General features: G+C 38.2%; 1 protein-coding gene across 2 annotated transcripts in view; it reads right to left on the reverse strand.

The window, feature by feature from the left end:
• vps13d (vacuolar protein sorting 13 homolog D) overlaps positions 1-26,232 on the reverse strand; it is a 316,116-nt gene that overhangs the window by 103,646 nt on the left and 186,238 nt on the right. For both annotated transcript variants that reach the window (XM_072245256.1, XM_072245254.1), the window contains 10 exons: positions 24,794-24,985; positions 24,247-24,373; positions 20,290-20,432; positions 19,976-20,106; positions 16,871-17,046; positions 15,027-15,150; positions 10,659-10,894; positions 9,059-9,176; positions 4,677-4,840; positions 3,732-3,840 (listed from right to left, as the gene is read on the reverse strand). In XM_072245256.1, the coding sequence (XP_072101357.1) occupies positions 3,732-3,840; positions 4,677-4,840; positions 9,059-9,176; positions 10,659-10,894; positions 15,027-15,150; positions 16,871-17,046; positions 19,976-20,106; positions 20,290-20,432; positions 24,247-24,373; positions 24,794-24,985 (1,520 nt within the window). The remainder of the gene's footprint in view (positions 1-3,731; positions 3,841-4,676; positions 4,841-9,058; positions 9,177-10,658; positions 10,895-15,026; positions 15,151-16,870; positions 17,047-19,975; positions 20,107-20,289; positions 20,433-24,246; positions 24,374-24,793; positions 24,986-26,232) is intronic.

Consider the following 26,232-nt stretch of genomic DNA (forward strand, 5'->3'; position numbering starts at 1 on the left):
AGATACATAACCTACAGCCAATGACACTGGAATGCAATATTTGAATTGGTAAGGAACGAATATAAAAGTGGACACTTTGAGCATGCTACCACTCTCCACCATCACAAGGAAGAACCCCCACACCAGGGGCTGGGAGAAGAAAAGATTGATCATCTGGCCAAAGGATATCCCTTATTTCAGTGTTATAAATTTCACAAGTTGCCTGAGTGAGTATTGGTACAGAGGGAACAGTAGTATTCATGTTTTAAACTGTTGACCCAGGCTCAACATAGTTAGGTTGTTGTTTGTGCAGGGGCACTAACATGTGAGTTTCAAATAATTATGAGTTGCGTAGTGAATTTCCTAACCTAGTTCCGTTGATGGTCAACACATAGATAGGCATATGAATGAAATAAAAATGAAGGGCTATGTGGGAAGGAAAGGTTAGATTGATCTTAGAGCAGGTTAAAGGTCAGTACAAAATCGTGGGCAGAAGGGCATGTACTACACTATTCTATGACAAAACAAAAGGAAGTGTTTTCAAGTTGAAACGAGCTACTTGGTGTTGGATAGTTGATAAGTAACTAGCTTTCCAGTTTTTCTGCTTTTCAGATATTTATAAAGTCAGCATGGATTTGTAAAATATGATGATCATGATGGCACCTGTCTTGAAGGGCAGTGAAGTCCAAAGGAAAGCGAAGCAATATGTTTGGCACCAGCTTGGATGCAGGAGCTGCCAGAAGGATGTTCAGTGACGCTTGGTTGCCTTAGGGGCTCCACTCTGGATTTTTTGTCTGGGTTTACTGCCATTGCCTATGTCTCTCTCTCTCAAAGTTTCCCACAAGACGGTGGGGCTATTTACCCATAGCTGGGGCAAAATATAGGTCATATTAAACCTATATTTCATCTAGTTTTGGTGTCGGTGGAAGAAATGTGAAAATATGGATTATAGTCGAAGACAGAAGGTAGTGGTCAAAGGGACTTATTCTAGCTGGAGGTCTATGATTAGTGGTGTTCTGCAGGGATCTGTACTGGGACCTCTGCTCTATCTGACAACGTGGATGGGTGGGTTAGTAATCTTGCGGGTAATATGAAGATTGGTGTTGTTTTGGATAGTGTAGAAAGGTGGCAAAGAATACAACTGGATATAGATCAGTTGCAGATATGGGCAGAGAAATGGCAAATGGAGTTTACCCTGGCTAAATGTGAGGTGTTGCACCTTGGTAGGTCAAATACAGGGAGACAGTACACTGTTAAGGGCAAGATCCTGGACAGTGTTGATGGCAGAGGGATCTTGGGATCCCAGTTCATTGCTCCCTGAAAGTAATACACAGGTTGATAGGATGGTTAAGAAGGCATATGGCTTGCTTGCCTTTATTGGTTGGAGCAATGTTCAAAAGTCAGGAAGTTATATTGCAGCCTTATAAATCTCAAGTTAGGACACATCTGGCATATTGTGTACAGTTCTAGTCATCCCATTATAGGAAGGACGTTGAAGCTTTCGAGAAGGTGCACGGGAGGTTTATCAGGATGTTGCCTGGATTACAGTGCTGCAGTGAGAGGGTGGACAAACCTGGGTTGGTTTCTCTGGAGCAGCGGAGGCTGATGAGAGACCTGATAGAGGTTTACAAGATGAGAGGCATAGATAGAGTAGACTTTTTCTAAGGGTTGCAATGTCTAATACCAGAGGGCAAGTATTTAAAGAGAGGAGGGGTAATTTCAAAGGAGATGAGAGAGGCAATTTTTTTTAAACACACACACAGTGATGGGTACCTGGAATGCGCCACCTGGGTACAGGCAAAAGCATTTGAGACTTTTTAAGAGATGCTTAGATAGACATATGAATATAGACATACACATAGAATAGTACGGCACAGTACAGGCCCTTCAGCCCACAATATTGTGCCGACCCTTAAACCCTGCCTCTCATATAACCCCCCACCTTAAATTCCTCCATATACCTGTCTAGTAGTCTCTTAAATTTCACTAGTGTATCTGCCTCCACCACTGACTCAGGCAGTGTACTCCACGCACCAACCACTCTCTGAGTAAAAAACCTTCCTCTAATATCCCCCTTGAACTTCCCACCCCTTACCTTAAAGCCATATGAGGGAAATAGAAGGATATGGACATCATGTAGGCAAAAGAGATTAGTTGGCCATTTAATTACTAATTCAATTGGTTAGCACAATATTGTGGGCCGATGGGCCTGTTCCTGTGTTGTACTGTTCTATTAATATTTAAATGATTAGGTGTGACAAATGAAATTTAATACCAACAAATATGACATCCATTTTGCACTGAAGAACATTTTAAACAATGAAAAATTATAAACTCTGGAAATACAAAGGCGCTTAGGAGCCGGTGTACATCAGTCATTAAAACCTTGCAGACAGGCACAGGAAGTAAACATAAAAGCTCATGGCATACAGAGTACATGGGGGTAGATGTTATGCTCCAGCTATACAAAGCCCTAACTAGATGATGGCCTGGAGAATTAGGGTACTTTTGGGTACCATCTCTTAGAAAGAACATATCGTTTTAGTAGCAAATGCAGCATAAATTACCCCTGAACTTCCAATACTGATTTATAAGACCAGTTGTTGCAAATTAGGATCTATTCCTTTGAAGTTACAAATTGGCGATTTGAAAGTGGGGATTTGATATTTTAATGGAAGTAACATTATGTCACAGCTTAAATATGAACATAAATTTCTTTCTGTTACTTTTGATTAAGATAGTTTATGGTATGTTGTTCTGGTTGGGGGATTGTGTTCAAGAGCTACGAGGTGATATTGCAGCTGTATAAAACTATGGTCACCCCACACTTAGAATATTGGACTCCGTTCTTGTTGCCTCATTAGAGGATGGATGTGGAAGCTTTAAAAAGGGTGTAGAAGAGATTTATCAGTATGCTGATGGGATAAAAGACCATCTTATGAGGAATGGTTGAGGGAACTAGCGCTTTTCTCTTTGAAACAAGGAGGATGAGATGTGACTTAATAGAGATGTGTAAGATTGTGAGAGGCACAAATAGAGTGGACAGCCAGCACCTTTTTCTCAGGGTGGCAATGGTCAATACTACAGCACATCTGTTTAAGATAAATGAAGGAAAGTTTAGGTGAGATGTCCAAGGTAGGTTTGCTCTTTTTACACAGAGATGGTGGGTGCCTGAACTCACTGCCCAGAGTGGTGGTTGAGGCTGACACAATAGGGGCATTTGAGAGACTTTCAGATAGGCAGATGAATGTAAGAAAAATGGAAGGCTATGGGCTATGTAGCAGGGAAGGGTTAGATTGATCATGGAATAGAGTTATATGAGCCAGCACATCATGGGCTGGAGGGCCCTCACTGTGCTGTACAGTTCTATGCTCAGTTCTCTATTCTCCACGTTTAGGTTTATAAAATCTCTGCAAATACAAAGTTGATGTACCTGTGCTTACTGCTCTGCCATTAGCAATATTTGGGAGTTATCCAAATTAATAAATTAAAAGCAATATACTCAAGTTGAATTTCCTACATCAGGATTCTACTGTGGTGTTTCAATACCAAACTAAATCCATTGACAAAAAGAAGGGTCCTCAAATCATCTTGTGTGTCATCTCCCACCACCATCATTCTCAGCTCCTAATATTAAATCCTGCATTTCTTTCCATGCAACCTACAAGGACCGGTGCAGTCACTTTCTTATTGACTAAGCAACGGCTGAAAGTAGACACGAGAATTTATTTTGGCACTGCCATGGCTCTCACCTGTACTACCATTCTTGGTTGGCCACAGCTCAGACGACCATCTTGGAAATACCAACTCTGGGTGGTGCTGCGACGTCGCTCTGGCTTTCTCACCATCAGTGGTTCAAACCTGCAAATAGATAAAGTAGTAATGAAACATACACAGATGATGTACCTACAACTAAGTATAAAATGTAGCTTTCTTGATAACTTATTGAATAAATATGCTGCTTGATGTAATTATAAAAACAGAACACGAAATCTTACGTTCAGGGCCGGGTTGATAAAGATCCAGGGTGACATCAGGACTGTAACATTTAACCTTTCAACATCCCTGAACTAATGAGGGGAAAACTTCCTCAGTTTAATCCTATCAATCACCATCCCCTAGACCATATATGTAAGAATTTTGGAAGTTAACTGTTTCAAGTTGAGTTGTAATGTCTGCCTACCAACTGGAAGAACAGTCAGTCAATCAATAGACTGAAGAACGGCCACTTGGATGAGCAAATGTTGTGGAAAATGCATTGACTTTGTAAGAGGAAAGATAAAACTAACATAATTCATAACAGCGATAAGATGAGATATACTTTATTCATTCATTTGAATGGAACAATTAAGTATTGAACTGTGGCAGCCAATTATTCAAAACCCAGACAATTAAGACTGAGCCATCTAGAAAAAGTCATTTAATTGACTTTAAAGTCTTATTATTGTAGGCACTACTCCACCACTGAACATTCTAAGGAATGACTATTCAATATTCAATCCAGAGAGGCAATCAAGAAAATACTCGTATATTTAATCATCCTCATGCTGTACTTGATTAATTGAAGACAAACTGGCCAGTGACGATTACGAGATGTAGCACAAGACATAAACAGTAATCAATACTATTATTGACATAATGATGGTCTGAAAATTAACTTTTATCTCTTACACCTCTTTAGCTTTGCCATACTTTACCTGCAGTCAGTGACAGCACTCAAGCCTGCAATATCAAGGACCAATCCAGAATTTGGTTGTTTATTAGAAGAGGGTTTGTTGGGATTATGAGGTGGAGAAGAACCCTCGTGGCATAGCATCCCACTTTCAGTCATGCGCCAAAGCTGTGATCTTTTACCTGGTTCCTACATTTACAAAGATTTGAGTAGAATTTTACTATGTTTTACAGGCAAAGCAAGCAAGATACATGCTAATCAAAGTATGACAATTTTTTTTCTGTCACTGAATAGAGTCAGTTCAACTGCAATGTCTTTTTCCTGATTGCCCTCCATTTAAGCCCAAAACTTATCTATAATTTACCAGCTACAGGTTGAGGAGACTAACTATCTCCAGTAACTTGATGAACTTGCCATTCTTCATATGCAAACATTTACATTGTACGCCAAATCATTATACATCCATGAAGGCATTACAAATGATATCAACTGTGCTTTTAACCAACCATCATAAATATCTTCCAACGGATGGTGGGCTTGCAGAACCAAGCCCTTAAAGAAATGAACACACCTCAAATCAATTGTGTTCATTTAAGTTTGAAGCAGATAGGAACAGTGCATGTCTGAATCACTTTTGTACAACTTCTATGAACACACATAGAAAATTAAAGTTACAAAGCTTAGTTCTTTTAAAATGTTCCTATTTACAAAACATCTCCCCTACCTATTGTCAACATGACCTTTTATGAATACAGATAACAGCAATGTTGACTATTCAACACTCAGCCTATTATTCAGCTACAACTCCACAGCTGATGAACTTGTCTATGATTGAAACATGGAAGGACCTTTATTCTTCTGTGCTCCAGCAAATATACAGAACTAAAATTCCTATTAATTGCCAGAGAGCCATACAGTAGTTACTAAATTAAAACTTTTCTTCTAAGACTCTACATTTTATAGACCTTATTCCAAAAATTTATTTTTTTCCTGTGTGACTCAATCTTATAGCCCAGGTGAAATATGTCGTGGAATTTGCTCTTTAGCAGCCGTAGAACATTGCAATATATAATAAAAATGTAAATTACGGTATATATCAAATAATTAGTGCAAAAAGGAAAAAAAATGCTGCCATGTTCATGGGTTCACTGTCCATTCAGAAATCTGATAGCACAGGGGAAGAAGCTGTTCCTGAAACGTTGAATGTCTGTCTTCCAGCTCCTGTTACTCTTCCTTGATGGTAACAAAGAGAAAACAGCATGTCCTGAGAGATGGGGCTCCTTAACGAAGGATGCTGCCTTTTTGAGACATTGACTTTTTGAAGGTGTCCTGGATGCTGGGAAGGCTAGTGCCCATGACGGAGCTGCTAAGTTTACAACTTTCTGCAGTTTTTTCTAATCCTGTGCAGTGGCTCCTCCATACCAGATGCAACAAGTTAGAACGCTCTCCACAGTACATATGAAGAAATTTGCAAGTGTCTCTGGTGACATACCAATTCTCCTCAAACTCTGAATGAAGTATAACCACTGTAATGTCTTCTTTGCATTTGCATAAATATGTTGGGCCCAGGATAGATTCTCAGAGATGCTGGCAACCGGGAACCTGAAATTGTTTACCCTTTCCACTTCTGATTCTTAGATGAGGACTGGTGTGTGTTCCCTCGGCTTCCCTTTCCTGAATTCCTTGGTCTTACTCACATTGACTGCAAGGTTGTTGTTGCAACACGAACCAGCTAATCTATCTCGCTTCTGTTCATTACCCCCCCTCCCCCATCACCATCCGAAATTCTGCCAATAACAGTTGTCTGGTTGGCAAATTTATAAATAGCATTTGAGCTGTTCCTTAGCTACACAACAGTGAGTAGACAGAGAAGAGCACTGAGCTAAGCACATATCCTTGTAGTTTGTTAGTGTTGACTGCCAATGAGGAGATGATGTTATTTCCAATCTGCAGACCGTGGTCTCCCATTGAGGAAGTCAAGGATCCAGTTGCAGAAAGACGTACAGAGGCTCAAGATTTGGAGCTTGTTGATTAGAACTGAGCGCATGATTGTACTGAACACTGAACTATGGTCAACAAACAGCAGCATGGTGTAGGTTATTCTGGTCAAGGCCAAGTGGAGAGCCAGTAAGACTGCATCCACTGCAGACCTATTGTGACCATAGGCAAATAGCCACAGGTCTGTGTCCATGTTTAGGCAGGAGTTGATCCTAGCCATGACCAACCTCTTGAAGCACTTCATCACAGTAGATCTGAGTGCCATTGGGTGAGAGTTGTTGAGGAAGCTCACCCTGCTCTTCTTGGACATTAGAATGGCTGTCATCCTTTTGAAGCTGGTGGAATCCTCCGACTGCAGCAGTGAAAGACTGAAGTTGTCCTTGAACACTTCTGCCAATTGGTTAGCACGGGTTTTCAGAGCCCTACAAGGTACAACATACAACACAAGGGCCTGACGCCTTGCAAGGACTCACCCTCTTGAAAGATGTTATGTTATTAGTCTCCAAGACAGAGATCACAGGGTCATCAGATGCTGCAGGGATCACGCAGGTGTAGCTTTATTCTCCGTTCCAAAGTGTGCACAAAAGGTGTTGAATTCATCTGAGAGTGAAACATCATGAATGGCGGTGATGCTAAGTTTCACTTTGTACGAAGTACTGGCCTGCAAACCCTACCAGAGCTGAGGTGTGCCTGATTAGGTCTTTAACTTCAATCGCAACTGTTTTTCCCCCTCTTACAATAGCCTTCTGTAGGTTGCACCTGGACTTCTTGTATAATTCTGGATCACTGGTCTTGAATACAACAGATCTAGCCCTCAGCAGACAACAAATCTCCAAGTTCATCCACAGCTTTTGGTTTGACTATATCTAGTATGTTCTTGAAGGCACATACACATCCACATGAGTCCTGATGAAGTCAGTGACAACTGTGGTGGATTCATTCAGACACGGGTGAATCCCTGAATATTGTCCAGTCCACTGACTCAAAGTAGTCCTGTAAGTGCTCCTCCACATCCCTTGACGATACCGTCTTGGACCTCATCACTGATGCTGCTGTTTTCAGTCTCTGCCTATAAGCTGAGAGTAGAAGTAGCCAGGTGATCGGACTTTTCTAACTGTGGGTGTGAGGTGGCATGCGAGCATTCTTGATGGTGGTACAAGTGGTCAAGTGTGTTGGGTCCTCTGGTTTAACAAGTGATATGTTAGTGATTGTTGTTCAGACACTGCTTCAAGCTGGCCTGGTTGAAATCTCCTGCAATGATACGGAAGGCATTAGGATGCACTGTTCTACGCCTGCTGATTATGTTGCTCAGCTCTTCCAGTGCCTGCCTGACATTAACCTAAGGTGGAATGTACACCACTACTACGATGTTGGCAGGAAACTCCCTAAGCAGATAAAATGAATGGCATTTGACCATGAGATGGACCAGGTTGGGTGAGCATTACTGAGACAGAATTGCCACATTTGTGTCATGATGAGTTAATCATAAAAGCACACTCCACCTCCTTTGCCTGTGAAAGACTGAGCTGTCCTGTCTTTGTGGAGAATGATGAAGCCATTGGTCTGCAGTGTTGCATTCCAAATTGCAGGCATGAGCCATGCTTCCAGAAAGCAGAGTACACAGCAGCCTCTGATATGTCCCTGATAGAGCAATCTTGCTCTGAGCTCTTCAGTTTTATTTTCCAGAGACTGCACATTTGCCAGCGTGATATATGGGAGTGGAAGTCTAAGGCCTCTGAATTTTAATGTTACCTGTAGACTTGCGTGGCATCCCTGCTTCCATTTTCTTAAAGGGGAACTACACGTGACCTGAGTACGCCGGCAAAGGTTTGGAAACCTTGAGTATCGTTAGATTTTTTAAGCATCTCAAAACAATGCTGCTTACTGAAGTATCCATAGCTGTGGCCATGAATTTCAACTGTATTATGCCTAAACGGAATATTTGATGATTCCCATCGTAGCTGCACGCAAAGAGTTGTGCCATCTTACCTGCTGGACTATAGCCCTTGAGATGTGTTGAATGTCTTCATTTGTGTTATAGTAATGCTATAATTAATATCAGTGTCCTAAGCTTGGAGAAGGTAAAACTCCTTAAGAATTTGGAACTTAATTGGCCTCGTACAATATTTTCCCTGGGTCAAATAGTCTGACAACACCCGCTTTCTACCGGTTTCAGTGATGAATAATTGAAGAGGTAGCACTGTTCCCTTAAATAATTGAAATATTATTAAGAGACGAAAGCAAAAAGTGCACAAATTTATAAATGGCACAAAATAAAAAGTAACTACAACTTTTCTACTGGATGGATCTAAGGCTTTTGTTCAATGTCTAGTGAAAATATCCCATGTTCCAAAGAAAAAACAGTTAAAGATAGGATTTCCTCATAAATTATTTTTTATTTCCCTTTACCTTTTTCTTTAGGATCACTCTTCCAGTTTTGGGTGCAACATCCAGAACTAATTCTGCAAATCTAATATTTTTCTTCTCTGAACCTTGAGCAGCAGGCCTTCCAGAATATTCTCCAAGCCTGATTTAAAACAAAGGACATTTAACAAAGCTAGATTGTGATGCATCTGTACATCACCTTACACAACCTCAGCACATCTCCAAGTAACTTCCAGCAATTGATTAATATACGGTTAACATGAAACATACCAGCTAACATGATCCAGAGTAGGGCTCCACAGGATCACATGAAATTTACTTCGGTAGTTTTGGTGGAAAAATAAATAGTGAGACAAAAAAATCTTATACGTTATTTCCACTTGATAGGACAGAAGAGGAGACAGAAGATTGCCACCTTATCTGAAAACCTGCACTACCAGCAGATGGTATCCTAGGCATTGCCAAATGTCAACCTTGACTGAATGCTGAACTCTCTTTATTTGAGCTTGAATTCCAAAACAAACACCACTGAGTCATGTCTATCACATTAGTGCACACTATAATTAAAACAATTTAACTGCTTCTAATTTTGATATCTATTTTTGCTGTAAAACACATTACTTATGAAAGGCTTTTTCATTGTGTCCTAAATTCTGTGTATAGTGAAGGCTCCTTTGCTTCCTCTAGAGTATCGATCCATGCAGCAATAGCATTACAATCAGCTTGATCTTTTTATTTAATTATCAATTCACTTTATCTCTTTAAAAAGAGTAGGTAAGAACCTTAGTTCCAATCTCCTCCATTCAATATTTTTGAAGCTCCTGCTGACTTTTCATACTTTGATTTACATACTAGAATGTAAACAATTGTGCAAATATCTAAATCTGTGAAATAGTATACAAAATCACAAACACATTGTTCCACAAGATGAAATGATTTTGGCATGGGAAAAAGCTAGAAATCAATGATAATTTTTAGTATTTTCAAAGATAAAGTGAAGTAGATTCCTTCACAGGCAAAGCTTGTTCTCTAAATCTTTCATCTATTGTAGCACACACAAAGTTCTGGTTGAACTCAGCAGGTAAGGCAGCATTTATGGAGAGGAACAGTCAACATTTCTGACCACGACTCTTCATCTATTTACTCACTATTTATCTTGACTAAATACTGAAAGAATTACAGTGAAAATAACATCTAAGAGCTGGAGGACGCAAACACGAGGAATTCTGCAGATGCTGGAAATTCAAGCAATACACAGAAGAGCTAGTAAGAGATTTGAAAGTTGGATCTCCCACTCCCCCTCCCACTTTCAAATCTCTTACTAGCTCTTCTGTCAGTTAGTCCTGACGAAGGGGCTCGGCCCGAAACGTTGACTGTACCTCTTCCTAGAGATGCTGCCTGGCCTGCTGCGTTCACCAGCAACTTTTATGTGTGTTGTAAGAGCTGGAGGATATTAATATGTACATGCAATAATTTTCAGATACTGTAGTTCTCCCTTTCAACTTAAACCATTAAAAGGCCCATCATGACACTCTGAAATCACCCTCAAGGGATAGCTAATTGATCAAATCCAACAAAGAACAAGAACCAGACTGGAAACAAATCATGGCGACAAAAAGCCTACCCAGAGAAGGTATGGGCGGCAGCAATGTAGATGAAATTTTCATAATAAAGCTGTTTAGACTCTTTGAAGTCATTCATATCACAGGTAATTTCTGATGAACCTGCCCCTTTTACTGATAGCGTAATGAAAGGCTGAAGAACAGGCTCATCCCAGGCATAATCCAGTGACGCTGATGGCTTTACTTCTGTCTTAAGTCTTGGCTCTGCCACACCATGTTGATTGAAAATAATAGCCACCTGATACAGAAGTAAAGAAGGGAGATCAGGAACTTGATGTGAAGACAGATGCAGATTTTACTATGTATAACAGTTTGCTTGCTGCTGCCTGCATTTGTCAGACTGCAGGAAATGTCATACTGACTGAATCATTTTCAGCATTGCTCTGAATCAGAAAATTAAACACAAGAGGTTAAGCACTGTAAATTAAGAATGGTTTGATCTTAAGACTTAAAGAATCTAATTGTAACTAGTGAGCATGTGGGCTAAAATGCATTGGATTACCCAGCTAAAACCGCTACAGCTGGATATTCTGGCCTGTTTTGTTGTTCTTTGACAATATTTGTAACCACATATGATGATATTGTAACAAATAAGTACACAGTTGCAGAAATGGCTTCAGCATTTAATATTAATCTAATGTTTATCAAAAATAAGCAATTTTAAATAATGTTGCTTTATCTGCATCCTTACCATTTCCTCATATCTCGTGAAACATTACACGCATAAAATTAAAACAAACAAAACAGACTGAAATGTAGTATTAACTAAGTGATAACAGATCAGGTTGTGCGTCTGGTCTGCAAAATGTGATGAACTGTGGATAGCAAGACTATTGAAGCAAATACATTTGTAATCAATGTCTCTGAAATGAACTGTCAGTTCAGAATCACTGATATTACGTGCGACACAAGGCACACTTCACATAGAGAAAGGGGTTGACCTAGGCAGTTTTCACCAGACATCAGAGAAACCAAGAAACAAAAAGAATGAGAGTCTGCAGGAGATGATCCAACCCAATAAGCGCAATGTACTTGCTTCCTCGTTGAGTAAGAAGGGAAGACAGAATGACAAACATGGTAACTTGAAGCACAGGCTGTCTAGAGCGGGAAGTATATTACGATACCACGAAGGGATAGAGAAAACGTTGTTTGCAAGTGGGACTGAAAGCCCTACAGACGTGGCTTCTCTGATGATAAAGTGGGAAGTTACTTGCTTGGAAGAACATTGGCGAGGGAAATATTCATTTCCTGAATGAGCACCATGGCTAACATAGGAAGAAGTAAGCTATTATATTTGTAATGCTGTTAGAAGATAAAGTAAAGGACTATTGAGTTAAAATTTCTACAGTAATTGAACAAATTAGCACGATTATCCCTAATGCATTCTAATACATGGGTTACTGGCATTAATACAGGAAAAAGACAGAAATGCACCACTGTGGTGGCTGCATCTGAAGAAAGGTGGGACCAGAGATTAATCAACAGATAACAGAGCGATCAAAAGTATATTAAATCAGTAAATGAGTAGAGCTGGAAAGCCCTAGCGGAAATGACTGCATTAATATTTTGTATATAAATGGAAAGGAATACAATAAGCTATCAGTCAGAAATTTTGTTCTATCAAAGTGGTTAAGGGAAAAATGAAGGATACAAAATAATTAAACCAGAAAAGATAAGTAAATGTGTAAGTAAACCATCAAAGGAGAAGGAGAATTCAAAGCACGTACTATATTCATGCTTCAAAGAAAATTGCAGCTATAAAGTAGAGATACATGGCAGCACTGCAATTCATTCCAGGAATCTACAAGAATCCCAGGGAAAATGAAGGTGACTTCAGTAATATAAAGTGGTAACCATTAATTGAGTCCCCAAAGTCTTCATAAAATCATTCTTTTTACTCTAAAAGGTAGATAATTTAACTAATCAAGTCACATTTTAATTTAATTTGGCATTTCAAGCTTAAGAAGTTATTTCTGAGAAGAGTATTCAAACTTGTAATAACTCAAGCATTTTCAACCACATGTTAAAAACGGGTAAGCTGACAAATTTTGTTAGAATTAATAAATTGCATATAATGGCAGAAGTTAACTAAGTTAGTTTTAATGGAGGAGGTTTTACAATGAATAGAGTATGACATGTCTGAAAAGCAGCATTTTAGCTCTTTACAATAATATTTAAAAATCCCAAAGATTAAGCTTTAATGATTATGATTTAGTTAAAACCGATATGGAGGACAAATAGTCATATAATCGAAATCAAAATATAGCTGATTTCAAATTGATACTTAAATTGTAAGGACCTAACTGACAAGGATTTACAATGTTGGGACCCTCCCTCAATGGTTGCAAAACAAAAGAACTGGTCATTCACTACTGGAAAGAAGATAGTCTGCATACCCCTGTTTATATGTTACCGCATACTTCAAGTTCCAAGATGATCACCAACAGCTTGTCCTGATCCAACTATGATGATGCCACAACCAAGAAAGCTCACCAGCACCTCTAATTCATCAGGAGGCTAAAGAAATTTGGCAAACCCCTTTGACCTTCACTAACTTTATAGATGCACTATAGAAAGCATCCTATATGGATGCATCATAGCTTGATATAGCAACTGGTCTGCTCATGATCGAAAGAAACAGCTCAGTATATTATAGAAAAGAGCCTCCTGATCATACCCTGTTTATACTTCTCACTGCCTTACATAACCAAAGACCTCATCGACCCAGAACATTCTCTCTTCTTCCCCCTCCATTTGCGTAGAAGATACAAAAGCTTGAAAGCCTGTGCCACCAGGCTCAAGAACAGCTTCTATCCTGCTTTTATAAGGCTATTGTAATGGTTTTCTGATATGATAAGATGGACTCTTGACATCAATCTACCTCATTATTGTTTGAGCTTGTAATACTTCAAAGCCCTGTTATAAAGAATTGATCTAAATGAACTGTAAGCAAGACAAGTTTTCCACTGTACCTCTGTACCTGAGAGAACAATAATAATAATCTAACTATTCAATACATTTACCAAAGTTTTAAATAATAGAAATCCACAAATCCAAGTTAATGCACAAACAATAAAAAAGGAAGCATTAGAACAGAAATATCAACAGATTAAGTGAATGGACAAAACAATGGCAAACATTTCTGTAGATGAAGATGATGGATCTAAAAATAATAGATTTTTAAAATGCATTGAAGAGGGATATGGATCTCCAGGTGCAGTACATAGATCTTTAAATATTGAACAAGCACAAAAAGATCCATAGGGCTATACTCAGTTGGTATGCAAACCCTCGTTAAACCACATCTGGAATATTGTGTGTAGGAAGGATTTTAGACAAAGGGCAATGCACAACTACAGTCAAGAGTTGAAATTACAGGAGGATCATCCAAAGATGCTTTCTGGGTGGAGTTGAGAAATAAAAGGGGATGATTATATTGCTGGGATTATACTAATACTCAATGGGAATTAGAAGAAAAAATATTCATGAAAATTCTGCAGAGTTTTAAGAATTATATGGTTGTCATATTAGGGGATTTAAAATTTTTGTAACGAAGACTGGAACTTTGATACTGCTAAGGGCTAAGGTGAGGCGGAATTTGTTAAGTGCATCCAGGAAATTTTTTTGGGTCAATATGTAGAGGGCCCTACTAGGGAGAGAGGAAAGATTGCCCTACTCATGGGTAATAGGCAGGGGCAAGTAACTGAGGTGATAATGGGAAGCACTTTGGGATGAGTGACCATAGTTCTATTCTGTTTTAAAATAGATATGAAAAAGGACAGGTTCAAGATCTAAATTTGCACAGGGGGAACTGTGACAATATGAGACACAACTTGCAAAGATTGTTCAGAGTAGGTTATTTGCAGATGAAGGGACCACAGAAAAGTGGGAGACTTTAAAAGGTCAGGTAGTGAGACCTCAAGGGTCTTCACTGTTAAGAGTGAAGGGCAAAGCTTGCAGGAGCAGCGAACCCTGGATTACGAGAGATATCGAGGACCTGGCATGGTTCCAATAGATGTAGTTGAGATCGAGTGAATTCCTGGAGTATAAAGCATGCAAAATGCACTCAAGACGGAAAGCAAGAGGGCTAAAAGGGGACACGAGATAATTTTGACAGAGCTACTCCTTCCCTTAACATACGTGTTTGCTATCCAATGTTTGTCAAGTCTACTTTAGAGTGGCTGAAACTCTCTCCGAAGGTTAGTTTATTGTAAAGTGCCATTAAGTTTGAAGAATGATGCATTTTGTATACATACCTAATCAACATCGATCAATGTAACATATCCAGCTTGTGACAGCAAATAGGGGAGTTTCTGTGTAAAACCATAATTATGTTGTAGATGCAGTAATAATTTTCCATAGAGATTTACCTCTGAAAAGTTATCAATGCGAAAGGGTGGTGGCAGCTGTTCAGAATTACTAAATGCAATATGGTATGTTGCTCCTTTAAGAGTGATTTCTACCCTTAGAAGGTGACAATTCCCTAGTGTATCCCTGTAAAACAAAATGTAGGTGAGAGATGTTAAAATCTTCAACCGTCTTGTTAAGAGATAAGCAACAATAATGAGAAAGAAAGCTGTAAACAAAGAAATTACACTTTGTTGCATGGCTGTTAATGAAATTTTAAAAATAAATTTACCCATTTTTATTTAGATCTTCCTGCTCATCACAAGATATAGGAGCTGAATTAGGCCATATGAACCATTGAGTCTGCTCCACCATTTGATCATGGCTGATCTATTTTCCCTCTCAACTCTTGTTCCCCTGCCTTCTCCCCTTAGCCTTTGGCACCCTTGCTAATCAAGAACCTATCAACCTCTGCTTTGCTTTAAATATACCCAAAGACTTGGCCTCCACACACATCTGTGGCAATAAATTCCACAGATTTCATCATCCTCTGGCTAAAAGGTGGCTTACCTCTGTGTCGCTCTGATCTTTCTTGAGGAAAAGTTTTGCAGTAATTTTCCCCAAAAATCTCTACTTTATTACTCTGTGGACAGCTAGACTGGCTTTAGATAGTTAATCATGAGGTTAACCTCCAACAATAACTTTATTCTCCCACACAGAAACTTCTCCCAGGAATTGCAACAACAGACTCAAGAATGGGAATGTGTGATCATTTTTCAGTCTCTGCTGTAGGGATGCTGAGGCAAAATGCGCCATATTTATTGAAATAGCACCTAAAATTAAATAGTCCAGCATTAAATAGGAAATCAAACTATACCTGAACTCCACAATATAACATGCCATTAAAGCCAAAAGGAAAAGGTGTACAGCAACAGTTAAAATCTATAACATGCGACTAAGCCTATAAGATCTGCACGTTAATATTTTATCCAGGTGTTTTAACTAATTTCAGAATTATAATATGTTTTAATTAAGAGGCAAAATAGTGAAGTTCTAACCAGTCGATGTTTTGGGCCGAAACTCTTCATCAAGACTGATGAAGATAAGTTTTCACAAAAAGTTCAAACTTGGCTGTTAGCCTAACCATACAGTGCATTGACAGTGAAATATTAATTTTAAGTGCTCAATTTTAAACCAAAAGCCACACCCTAAAAAGATTGGGCTCTTTTGCTCCACTATTTTGGTCACTAGAATGTAATCCCACCAATCTTTCCACCAACGAGCAAACATTTAAAAACCCAGTCAAGCAGTTAAAAAAAATCCAAAAGGAAATCTAAAGGAGAAAAAAAGTGTGGACTTCAGATCTTAGTGAAATCCAAATATAGACAAAATTCCTTTAAGGATAAACCAAACAAATGGCATTGCACTAACAACTAAGTAGCACAAACTGCTGAAAGTTTTGAAAAACTTATACAATCAATGAAAATACACTAGGTTTTCGCAATCTCCCACTAACTCAACTATTCCACTGGAGATACTGATAGGCGCTAATGAATTCAAACTCTTTGATGTGAGGCCAATGAGAAAAAGACCCAAAAGGGAGTAAAAGAGTATTTATCATTCTGAACAGTTTATTAATATTAATAATGGTGGTGCCCAGACTTATACAAAGTCCACAAGCTCTGTAAAGGGAATAAAATTGCCTCATAAAGGAAATTTGCAACAGTAATTGTTTAGATCAGAGCAAACCTGTCACATGTATTACTGATGGCACTACACACCAGTTTCTGCCAAGTATATCCATGTATATCTATGAAAGATCCTGATCTAAGCTACCTTATTTTATTTATCTGGGTACAATTCTCACCTCATGTTTATGTGGAAGGAACTATTCTTGTTCACCTCAAAGCCTCCTGACCAAATGCAGTTGGAAACATCCATCAAGCGCACACATAATAACTGATCATAATCATTCCTTGGCCAGTGGAAAACCACGCTGGCACCAGGGAGAGTTGAAATGTAACCATCTGGATTTTGTGTCCCCTGAAAAAGAAAGTTCAAATGAATATTATATTGTTGGGGGAATCAAGAAGTGGTACTAACATCCCCAGAAAATTAATCATAATCTTGGCACATTTGAGTCTGGGATCCAGTCTAAGCAAAATGAGAATGAAAGGATTCAAGGGAGAAAGAAGGTGAGGTAGAAACATTTACATGGTTATACTGCTCTGGGGTTGCATCAAATATTTAAACTCTAATGAAATACTTTTGAAATGCAAACATTTTTGGTTTATAAATGAAGTAGGAGGCAAAGTGCACTGAACAATGGTGGTTTAGGTAAAAAGTTTAATTATTTAAGAATTAAATATCATGTTCGTATCACTATACTCTTTCTTAATGGATGAGCAGATGAGCTGATTGACTTTCCTCATCATATCTATTACTGACAGAAACAAACATTGTAAAGAAGTGCCTTCAGAAGCTAACTTGAAATCAACAAAGTTGCAGAAATTACTTCTTCTTCATGTGCCTTGCGCATTATACGCTTGGGCGATCATGGCTCTCCACATCGAACGATCCCTCGCAGTGTCAATGATATCTCGCACATTTAGATCTGTTATTTCTTTCACAATGTCCATATATTTTCTTCTTTGCCTTCCTCTTCCGTGTTTCCCAGGCACACGGCCTTGTAATGTAAGGCATTTTATTTCTCCCTTTCTGATGACATGGCCCAGGAATTTAAGTTTCCTCTTATTTAATGTTCTCATTAAAGATCTTTTTGTTTGGGCACGTTGGAGTACTGTCTCATTAGTTACCCTATCTCTACATATTTTCAGCATTCTTCTAAGAAACCACATTTCTGTCGCTTCTAAGTTTCTTTGGAGTTCTGGTGTTATAGTCCACGTTTTGGAAGCATACAGCAAGATTAACCAGATGTAACATTTTAGTAGCCTAAGCCTTGTTGTCATAGAAGTGTGTCTGTTGGTAACAATGGGTTTCATTTCTTGGAAGTTGGTTTTGGCAATGGCAATTCTTTTTATTTCTACCTTACTTCTAGCATCTTGTGATGTAAAGCTACCAAGGTAATTAAAGCTGGTCTCTTGTTCAATCTCTTGGTTACTGATGTACAATTGGCAGTTGGGAGTACCCTGCTGTTTTGATATTACCATACATTTGGTTTTTTTTTTACAGTTGATTGTTAGACCAAAATCCGCACTTGTTTAACTACTTTGCCTAGGAGGATTTGTAGGTCTTCTGCAGCACTTGCTATTAGGGTGGTATCATCTGCATATCTTATATTGTTGATGTTAACACCTCCAATTATTATCCTATCTAGGTCTTCTATTTCTCTGAGAATCATTTCACTATGGATATTAAATAGTTCCGGTGAAGCAATGCATCCTTGTCTAACTCCTCTTTGACTTTTTGTCCAACTGCTTATATTATCAATTTTTACTGCCGCCATTTGATTCCCATATAAATTTTGAAGCAGTTGTTGGTCCCTTCTGTCAATGTTTAGTTTAGCGAGAACTTGAAATAATTTTTCACGTTGCACTTTGTCCAATGCTTTAGTGAATCAATAAAATATAAAAAGACATCATTTTGATATTCAATTGCCCTTTCTGAAAGCACTCGTAGTATGAAAATTGCGTTCCTAGTTCCTCTATCCTCAATAAACCCATATTTCAGTTTAGAAGTTTCTGTTTTTAACTTGTTTTTAATTCGACTCAGAACAACTCTCAAAAAAATCTTTATTATGTGACTCATAAGACTGATTGTTCTATAACTTTCGCAGTCAATAGTTCCAGGAATTTTTGGCAGAGCTATAAATACTGATTTCAAGCGATCATCAGGCAATACACCAGAAATTACTGAAGAGATGAAACTGGTGGAATTCAGTGAAGGATATAATATTGGCTGAGTCATGAATATCACTACATTTCTTCATTTAGTTTGTGACAATTTTTTCCAAAGTGCCTATTCAGGCAGGTAACATTTCAATTAATCCATTATAGAGAAACTATTATTTGCTTGGTGCCTTGCAGATGTTTAAGGCTATATACCTTCAAAATACAGATTGGATTTTCATTTATGACTTATATGGTGAGGATTATGAAATTATATAAATTATAAGTATACAAATTATAAACTAAACAGCCACTAGATTGACCCTTAGCAGAATCAGAATGCTATGATTTAATGACTGAAGAAACTGGGTTTTTGAACTTGGAAAGGAACTAATGAAAAGCAGATTGAGACGAAGAGGAACGTTGCCTAAGCAATAATACTAGAACAAATTACACAGATTTAGGACTGATGTTCGTAGTTAAGATAGCAATAAACAGATAGAATACTCTTCCAGGCAATGGAGGAGCACTTGAATGTCATGAGAGCAGAACTGCAGCATTTTTCCAAATGGATGAGCTAAATGAGCTGAATAGGTCTTCTAATCTGCATCCATCTTGTACTGTTACAGGCACGCATACCAAAGCTGCAGAGAGAGAAAACTAAGCAGCACATTCAAAGTGCAATATTCATACAACAGATAAACTTTTTAGAAAGGATAAAAAGCAGTTCTACAATATCACAGATGGGCTAAATTGATAACTAATTAAAAGCTATTAACAATGTGCAACACTGATGGAATACGTTCATCATATTACATTAACTGTTCCAGCATCCCTGCCCCGGGTCTGCTCAAGTAATTCATTTTGCTGCTTTTGCATCACTACAAGCTTACAAACTTCTGTAAGTGATGCTTTTGTGCAAGTGTCTCCACCACTATCAGATTTTTCCTCGTCTATTTTCGCAGATGGCTTAATGCAATGCAGACAGGAATTCATTAAGCCTGCTCATGTGAAAACAATGTTTGCAGTAAATTCCAAATTCCTGCTGTATTTAGTAACACACCTATTTTTAAAATACAAATTAATGTGTCATGTCTTCATAGTCTCAAAAATCTCATGCCTACCAAGCCCCTGGCAAACTCCCGTTGGGCAAAAGCTAGTTTGTGAGAGGATTTGTTGTCCAGTAGGTATCTGGGTGCAAATGTCACAATGTTGGTATCTCTGTAGCGGCCTCTCCCTTTCCGGATATCAATTCCTGAAAGAGGAAAATAAAAGCATTTTTTGGAAACACTAACCAAAAGTAAAATTAAACACATAAAAGATCAATCCTTGTCACTGAACCAAATTCGTTACAGCTGTTGCTATTATAATGAAGAAGAATTCAGCCCTTCAATCCTTAAAAACTTTAAAGTCAGTAAACCACTCTATTCAGCCTCACCAATGCTATAAATAAGTCCTGGTCTATTCCCATGTTGAATCACTTTCACAGCTCGGACACCACTGCCTCCATCCAGAGAGAACTCCTGACACCATCCAGGTATTGCATCTGGATGGATTCCTTTCCCAATCCTCATGGTACACCTGCAGAGATCACAGAGAAAGTGAAGAAGGCACTCATTGATAAGCACAAAATTAAGACTAGAACTGGTAGCTTTTTGTAAGATAGCAACCATATATAGTAACATCCTAGCGATTGTACTAAATCATATGATAACATGAGGACTATAGTTAGGATTACAATCATGTATGAATTGAAGTAGGCATTCTACGCTTGTTTAATGCAATGTTCATTCAAAATGATAGAAATAGTGAAAGACGAAGGAGAGATCTGTAAAGAAACAAAAATACAGCTTTGGGCTAAAGAGGTTTCTGAAACTGTACTGACAAAATTGCTATGTAAATTAGAGTTGCGATATAAGGGTTAAGTAGGCGAGACTGTCTGGACCCACCAGTTGCCCTTTTCAAAAATTGTTTTGCAGTTCAAGAAAATGTAGAAAGGAAGGAAAATAAATGACCTGTTGCTTGAATTCAATTAATTATGAAGATTAAACATGCTTTGGGTTTTGAATTGGAGATCTGAACTACATTTCAGAAATTATGTAATGATATCTTTAAAATACATGTGGACAGACTGTTTAATATAGGGTAGCAGATGGTACTATGACTTACCACTTAAAGTGGGAAAACAGTAGGTCAGATTTGACATTCTGAGCTTTTGTTAAACTTTAATTTTCTCAGAATAAAAACTGAGTGATAAAGAAGGAAGCAAAGATTATGGGTAAAACAACAGATCTGGGGCACCAGTGAATTTGTTACATTGCTCTTCACAAATCATGCGTAATCTGCTATATCTAGCATTTTCTGTTTTCCAACATTTGCAGTATTTAGTTTTTGGCTTTGTGTGAATTATGCATTGGATACAGGTAGCAGTGTGATGTCTGTTTCTAGTATTGAAGCAGATGAACAATGGATACATGGGGCCAAATTAAATGTAATATGCAGTTAACATATTAACAGCTCAATAGATCTTTTCTTAGCCATAAGGACACATAACGACCAAACTGTTTAAGTTCATTATTTTTAAGAGGTTTTTTTTGCTGGTAGGGGGAGGGGCGATCGTTGCTTGCTGCTGCTTACGTGCGGGTGGGAGGGGAGCTGGGGGGAACTTTGGGGTTCTAACATTTAACTGTTAATCATTCTTTGGGGGCACTCCTCTGTTTTTCGTGGATAGTTGCAAAGAAAAAGCATTTCAGGATGTATATTGTATACATTTCTCTGACATTAATAGGTTGCAGAAGTGGGCTGAGAAGTGGCAGATGGAGTTCAACCCAGAGAAGTGTGAGGTGGTACACTTTGGAAGGACAAACTCCAAGGCAGAGTACAAAGTAAATGGCAGGGTACTTGGTAGTGTGGAGGAGCAGAGGGATCTGGGAGTACATGTCCACAGATCCCTGAAAGTTGCCTCACAGGTAGATAGGGTAGTTCAGAAAGCTTATGGGGTGTTAGCTTTCATAAGTCGAGGGAGAGAGTTTAAGAGTTGCGAGGTAATGTTGCATCTCTATAAAACTCTGGTTAGGCCACAATTGGAGTACTGTGTCCAGTTCTGGTCGCCTCACTATAGGAAGGATGTGGAAGCATTGGAAAGAGTACAGAGGAGATTTACCAGGATGCTGCCTGGTTTAGAGAATATGGATTATGATCAGAGATTAAGGGAGCTAGGGCTTTACTCTTTGGAGAGAAAGAGGATGAGAGGAGCCATGATAGAGGTATACAAAATATTAAGAGGAATAGATAGAGTGGATAGCCACTGCCCCTTCCCCAGGGCACCACTGCTCAATACAAGAGGACATGGCTTTCAGGTAAGGGGTGGGAAGTTCAAGGGGGATATTAGAGGAAGATTTTTCACTCAGAGAGTGGTTGGTGTGTGGAATACACTGCCTGAGTCAGTGGTGGAGGCAGATACACTAGTGAAATTTAAGAGACTATTCGACAGGTATATGGAGGAATTTAAGGTGGGGGATTATAAGGGAGGCAGGGTTTGAGGGTCGGCACAACCATGTGGGCTGAAGGGCCTGTACTGTGCTGTACTATTCTATATTCTCTATTAAATGTACCTTTGAAACCTGTGAAACCTTTGACTGTACATCCATTAATGGTTCATCTATACAGAATGTAACAGGACATTTAAACCGGATGATTGTAGCAGTACAGCCACAACAACTCACTCTGGTGTGTCTTGGTGTGCTAAAAATTAATAAAGCCTTGATTGATAGAGTTCATACTTAAAATAACTTGTTTGGAAACTGAGTCAGGATTCGAATTTCCGCTCAGGCCAAATGACTGTTACATTAGCTCATAATAGAAGAATAGCCAACAATGCGCCATGAAAGTAAAGTGCTAATGAAACTAAGTGTAACATAAAAAAAAGTTTATTACTGAAGGATGGCTGAAAGTTGGCAAGTGAGGCAGCAGAGAATTCCAATAAAGATGGGAATTTACAGGGAAAATTGGTTATAATTACCACATGGCATTTAATACTGTGATATGACAGATTAAGAACTTAAATTCTGGATTGCCATAACTTATACCATTTCAAACATCATAGTTGTGGAATGGAAGGCCAGTCCTGACTATCATTTCTAAAATCTTATCAAAAAGATTCACTTGGCTATGAACAAACCCAAGGCAGTTGTAATTTCAATTCATATTAGGGATTACTACGTATCTGCTGTGACTCAAAGAACTGTAGTGCAACACGAAGCATCAGTTTTAGAAAATAAGGAAAAATGGAATTGTGCAGGCCACTTTCAAGAAATCAAACAGAATTGCAAATCAGTATAACAGCACAATGAGATTAACATGGTAAAGGATTGGTCTCACAAGAGAATAAGTTAAAGCAACGAAAGAGAACAATTTAAGGCAAAAACCAGATAACACCAGAAAGCCAACTCAGACAGCAATGCGAAAGGAGAAACTAGGTTCAAGCCAGGAACACCAGCAGAACTGAGAAAGGAAAACTGGATGAATGAATGGATGGAGCAAGGAGAACCTCTAACAGGATGATATCTTTGTTGCTATAGTGATAACCTGTTATTGAAGTGACCTTATTGATGAAGGTAGCAAGGGAGTGAAAACAAGCAAGTTTTGCTCTCCGTAACCTCCCGCACTCTCTGCAACCCTTTCCCAGCTGAAAAAGGGTCTTATGCTTGAATTAATTTTGTTTCGTCCCATAGATGCTGCATGACCAACCAGATTTCCGACATTTTCGGCTTTTGTTTCAGATTTTCAGCACTTGCTATCTTCATTATGTATTTCAGGCATCTAAAGAGCAAGACCTTCAGCTGCCATAGATAGGTCATCTGTAGACCTAAATCCAGGGTTTACACAGGCAGACATATACATTTCATAGTTACAAATATCACAGTAATAACTCAAGAATTTAGAAAACATTATATTCAAATATTATTTTGGGTGAGACCCTGATGAGTTTCTTTATTCCTTTCATAATAACACACACAAAATGCTATAGGAACTTAGCAGATCAGGCAGCATCTATGAAAAGGAATAGAGTCGACATTTCAGGGCAACACCTTTCATCAGGACCCATAGTGAAGAGTCTGCAGAATCTCGTGATAATTCCTTTTCATTGATGCTGCCTGACTTGCTAAGTTCCTCCAGCATTTTGTGTGCGCTACTATGGATTTCCAATATCTGCAGAATCTCTTCCGTTTTTGAAAAAAAACAATTTCTGCCATCTCAGAAGTTAAAACTAGAGTTTTACAAAGGTTAAAGGTAAGACATATCTTGTCTACAAGTACAAAGCTGAAACTCAGAAATGTTACATTGAGGATGTTAGATAAACCTGTGATATGTAATATTACATTTTTTTACTCACATATTAGGTTGTTCTTTGTCTGCAAAGCTGAACAGAAGGGGGCTGAGACTTCGTGCAAGCTCATGCTCCTCAAATTGCCCTGCTGCATCAGCCTTTGCATTGTCCTGTCGAAAAATGAGTGGCAGTCCTAAAGGAAGATGGGAATGAAAGAGAACTCTTCAGATAATTCATCACACACACTCAGCGATTCAGGAACAGCTTCTTCCCCTCTGCCATCCAATTCCTAAATGAACATTGAACCCATAAACACTACCTCACTTTTTTATATTATTTCCATTTTACACCATTTTAATCTATTGTGTGTGTGTGTGTATATATATATACACACACAAACTTAGTAATTGAAGTACTTACTTATTTTTTTCTTTCTATATTATCATGTATTGCACTGTACTGCTGCTTCCAAGTTAGCAAATTTTATGACACATGCTGGTGATAATAAACCAGATTCTGATTTCTGATTTTTGCACACTTTTTCTAATTCTGAAATCTTGCAATATTACATCATGCATCTAATTTTACTCTGGAATTTGAACCATTTTCCTACCTGTCTTATTGAGGAGCCAGTAAGGTGCAGAAATGAGTATTTTAAGAGAACCTTCAGCCCGACACACAATCCGAATGCTCAGGTTTAACAGTCGTTTTTTAGTGTCATAGAGACGCATTCGAACATGATAGTTTGTGGTTCCTGCTGGTATTAACAGTTCCTTGCACATGGGGAAGTTTTCAAGTGTAATTCCTGACAAAAATATTGATTAATAAGCATTCTGAAAAGGTCTTTTTTCTATTTAATCTCAACAGATTAAATAAACTAAAAACAGAAAATGCTGAAAACATGCAAACCAGGCAGTAGAATAGAAAGCACTTGAGCTGACAAAAGGACCAGTCACTTTTCATCAGGAGGTAATAAGTAATTTTTTAGTTCTATCAAAAAGGAGGGATGACAGAACAAAGGAAATATCTGTGACAGGGTGAGAACCAGGAGAAAATCATACAAATGCTGCTTGTCATGTAGGCTTTTAAACTCTAGTTGGTATGTATGAACAATAAACAGAAGGAGATGAATGAGTTCAGTCAGTTCTGATAAAAAGCTATTAATCTGTAATATTAATTCTCTATTTTCCTGTATGCATATGCCACCAGTCCTACTTCCAGCATTCTCTTATTTCAGTATAGACCATCCCCACATAACAAACAGGTTCTATTTTCACACACGCCGTAAGACAATTTTGTCTGTAAACTGAAAAATACACAAAAATCACTCAATATAGTACGTGTACTTCCACAGTACTGTAATGAATGGCATTAAGACTGTAAAGAACAATTATGGAACATGGAGAGAGCAATTAAACTAGTTCTGCCTTGCAAAGGAATTAATCTATGTATGTGTGTTGGCTTTTGAATTTAAACTAATGTGAACTTGTTCTTATGTAGGGCTGTTCATAAATTGGATGCTTATAATGTGGGATCCCTGTAATTGAAATGTTCTTTTTAATCTCTCAGTACCACTATTGTTTGTCACCCTCGTCTCATTCATTTCCTTCTATTCATTGACCAACTTTCTTCGTACCCAACTTACGCATTTTCATTTTCTGCTTTTATTTCAGATTTACAGTATATGCAAATTTTTGTTTTTAATTAAATGAAGCATTGTGATATAAATTGCTAAAGAACACCATTTATCCTCCTAGCAACCACTTTTAGTATCTATGTTTAACTTACATCTCTATGCATATCATATTTATACATATTTTACTTATGTATAAACTCTAATTGTAATGACTTGTATGTTAATACTCACTCGTGTCACACTGACAAATAACGCAAAGATGATATAAACTTGAAAAGGCTTCCACAAATGGCAATGTGGTGGTGGGATGGACCTAATTAGTTAATTTTCACATGAAAATATCAGCGCAAAATTGGTTAGATGTTGGGAACATTCTGAATAATGGCAAGTGAGCTTTGATACACTCTAGATGCTTC

This window comes from Mobula birostris, chromosome 27, assembly GCF_030028105.1.
Source record: "Mobula birostris isolate sMobBir1 chromosome 27, sMobBir1.hap1, whole genome shotgun sequence".
In the NCBI taxonomy this organism is placed as follows: domain Eukaryota; kingdom Metazoa; phylum Chordata; class Chondrichthyes; order Myliobatiformes; family Myliobatidae; genus Mobula; species Mobula birostris.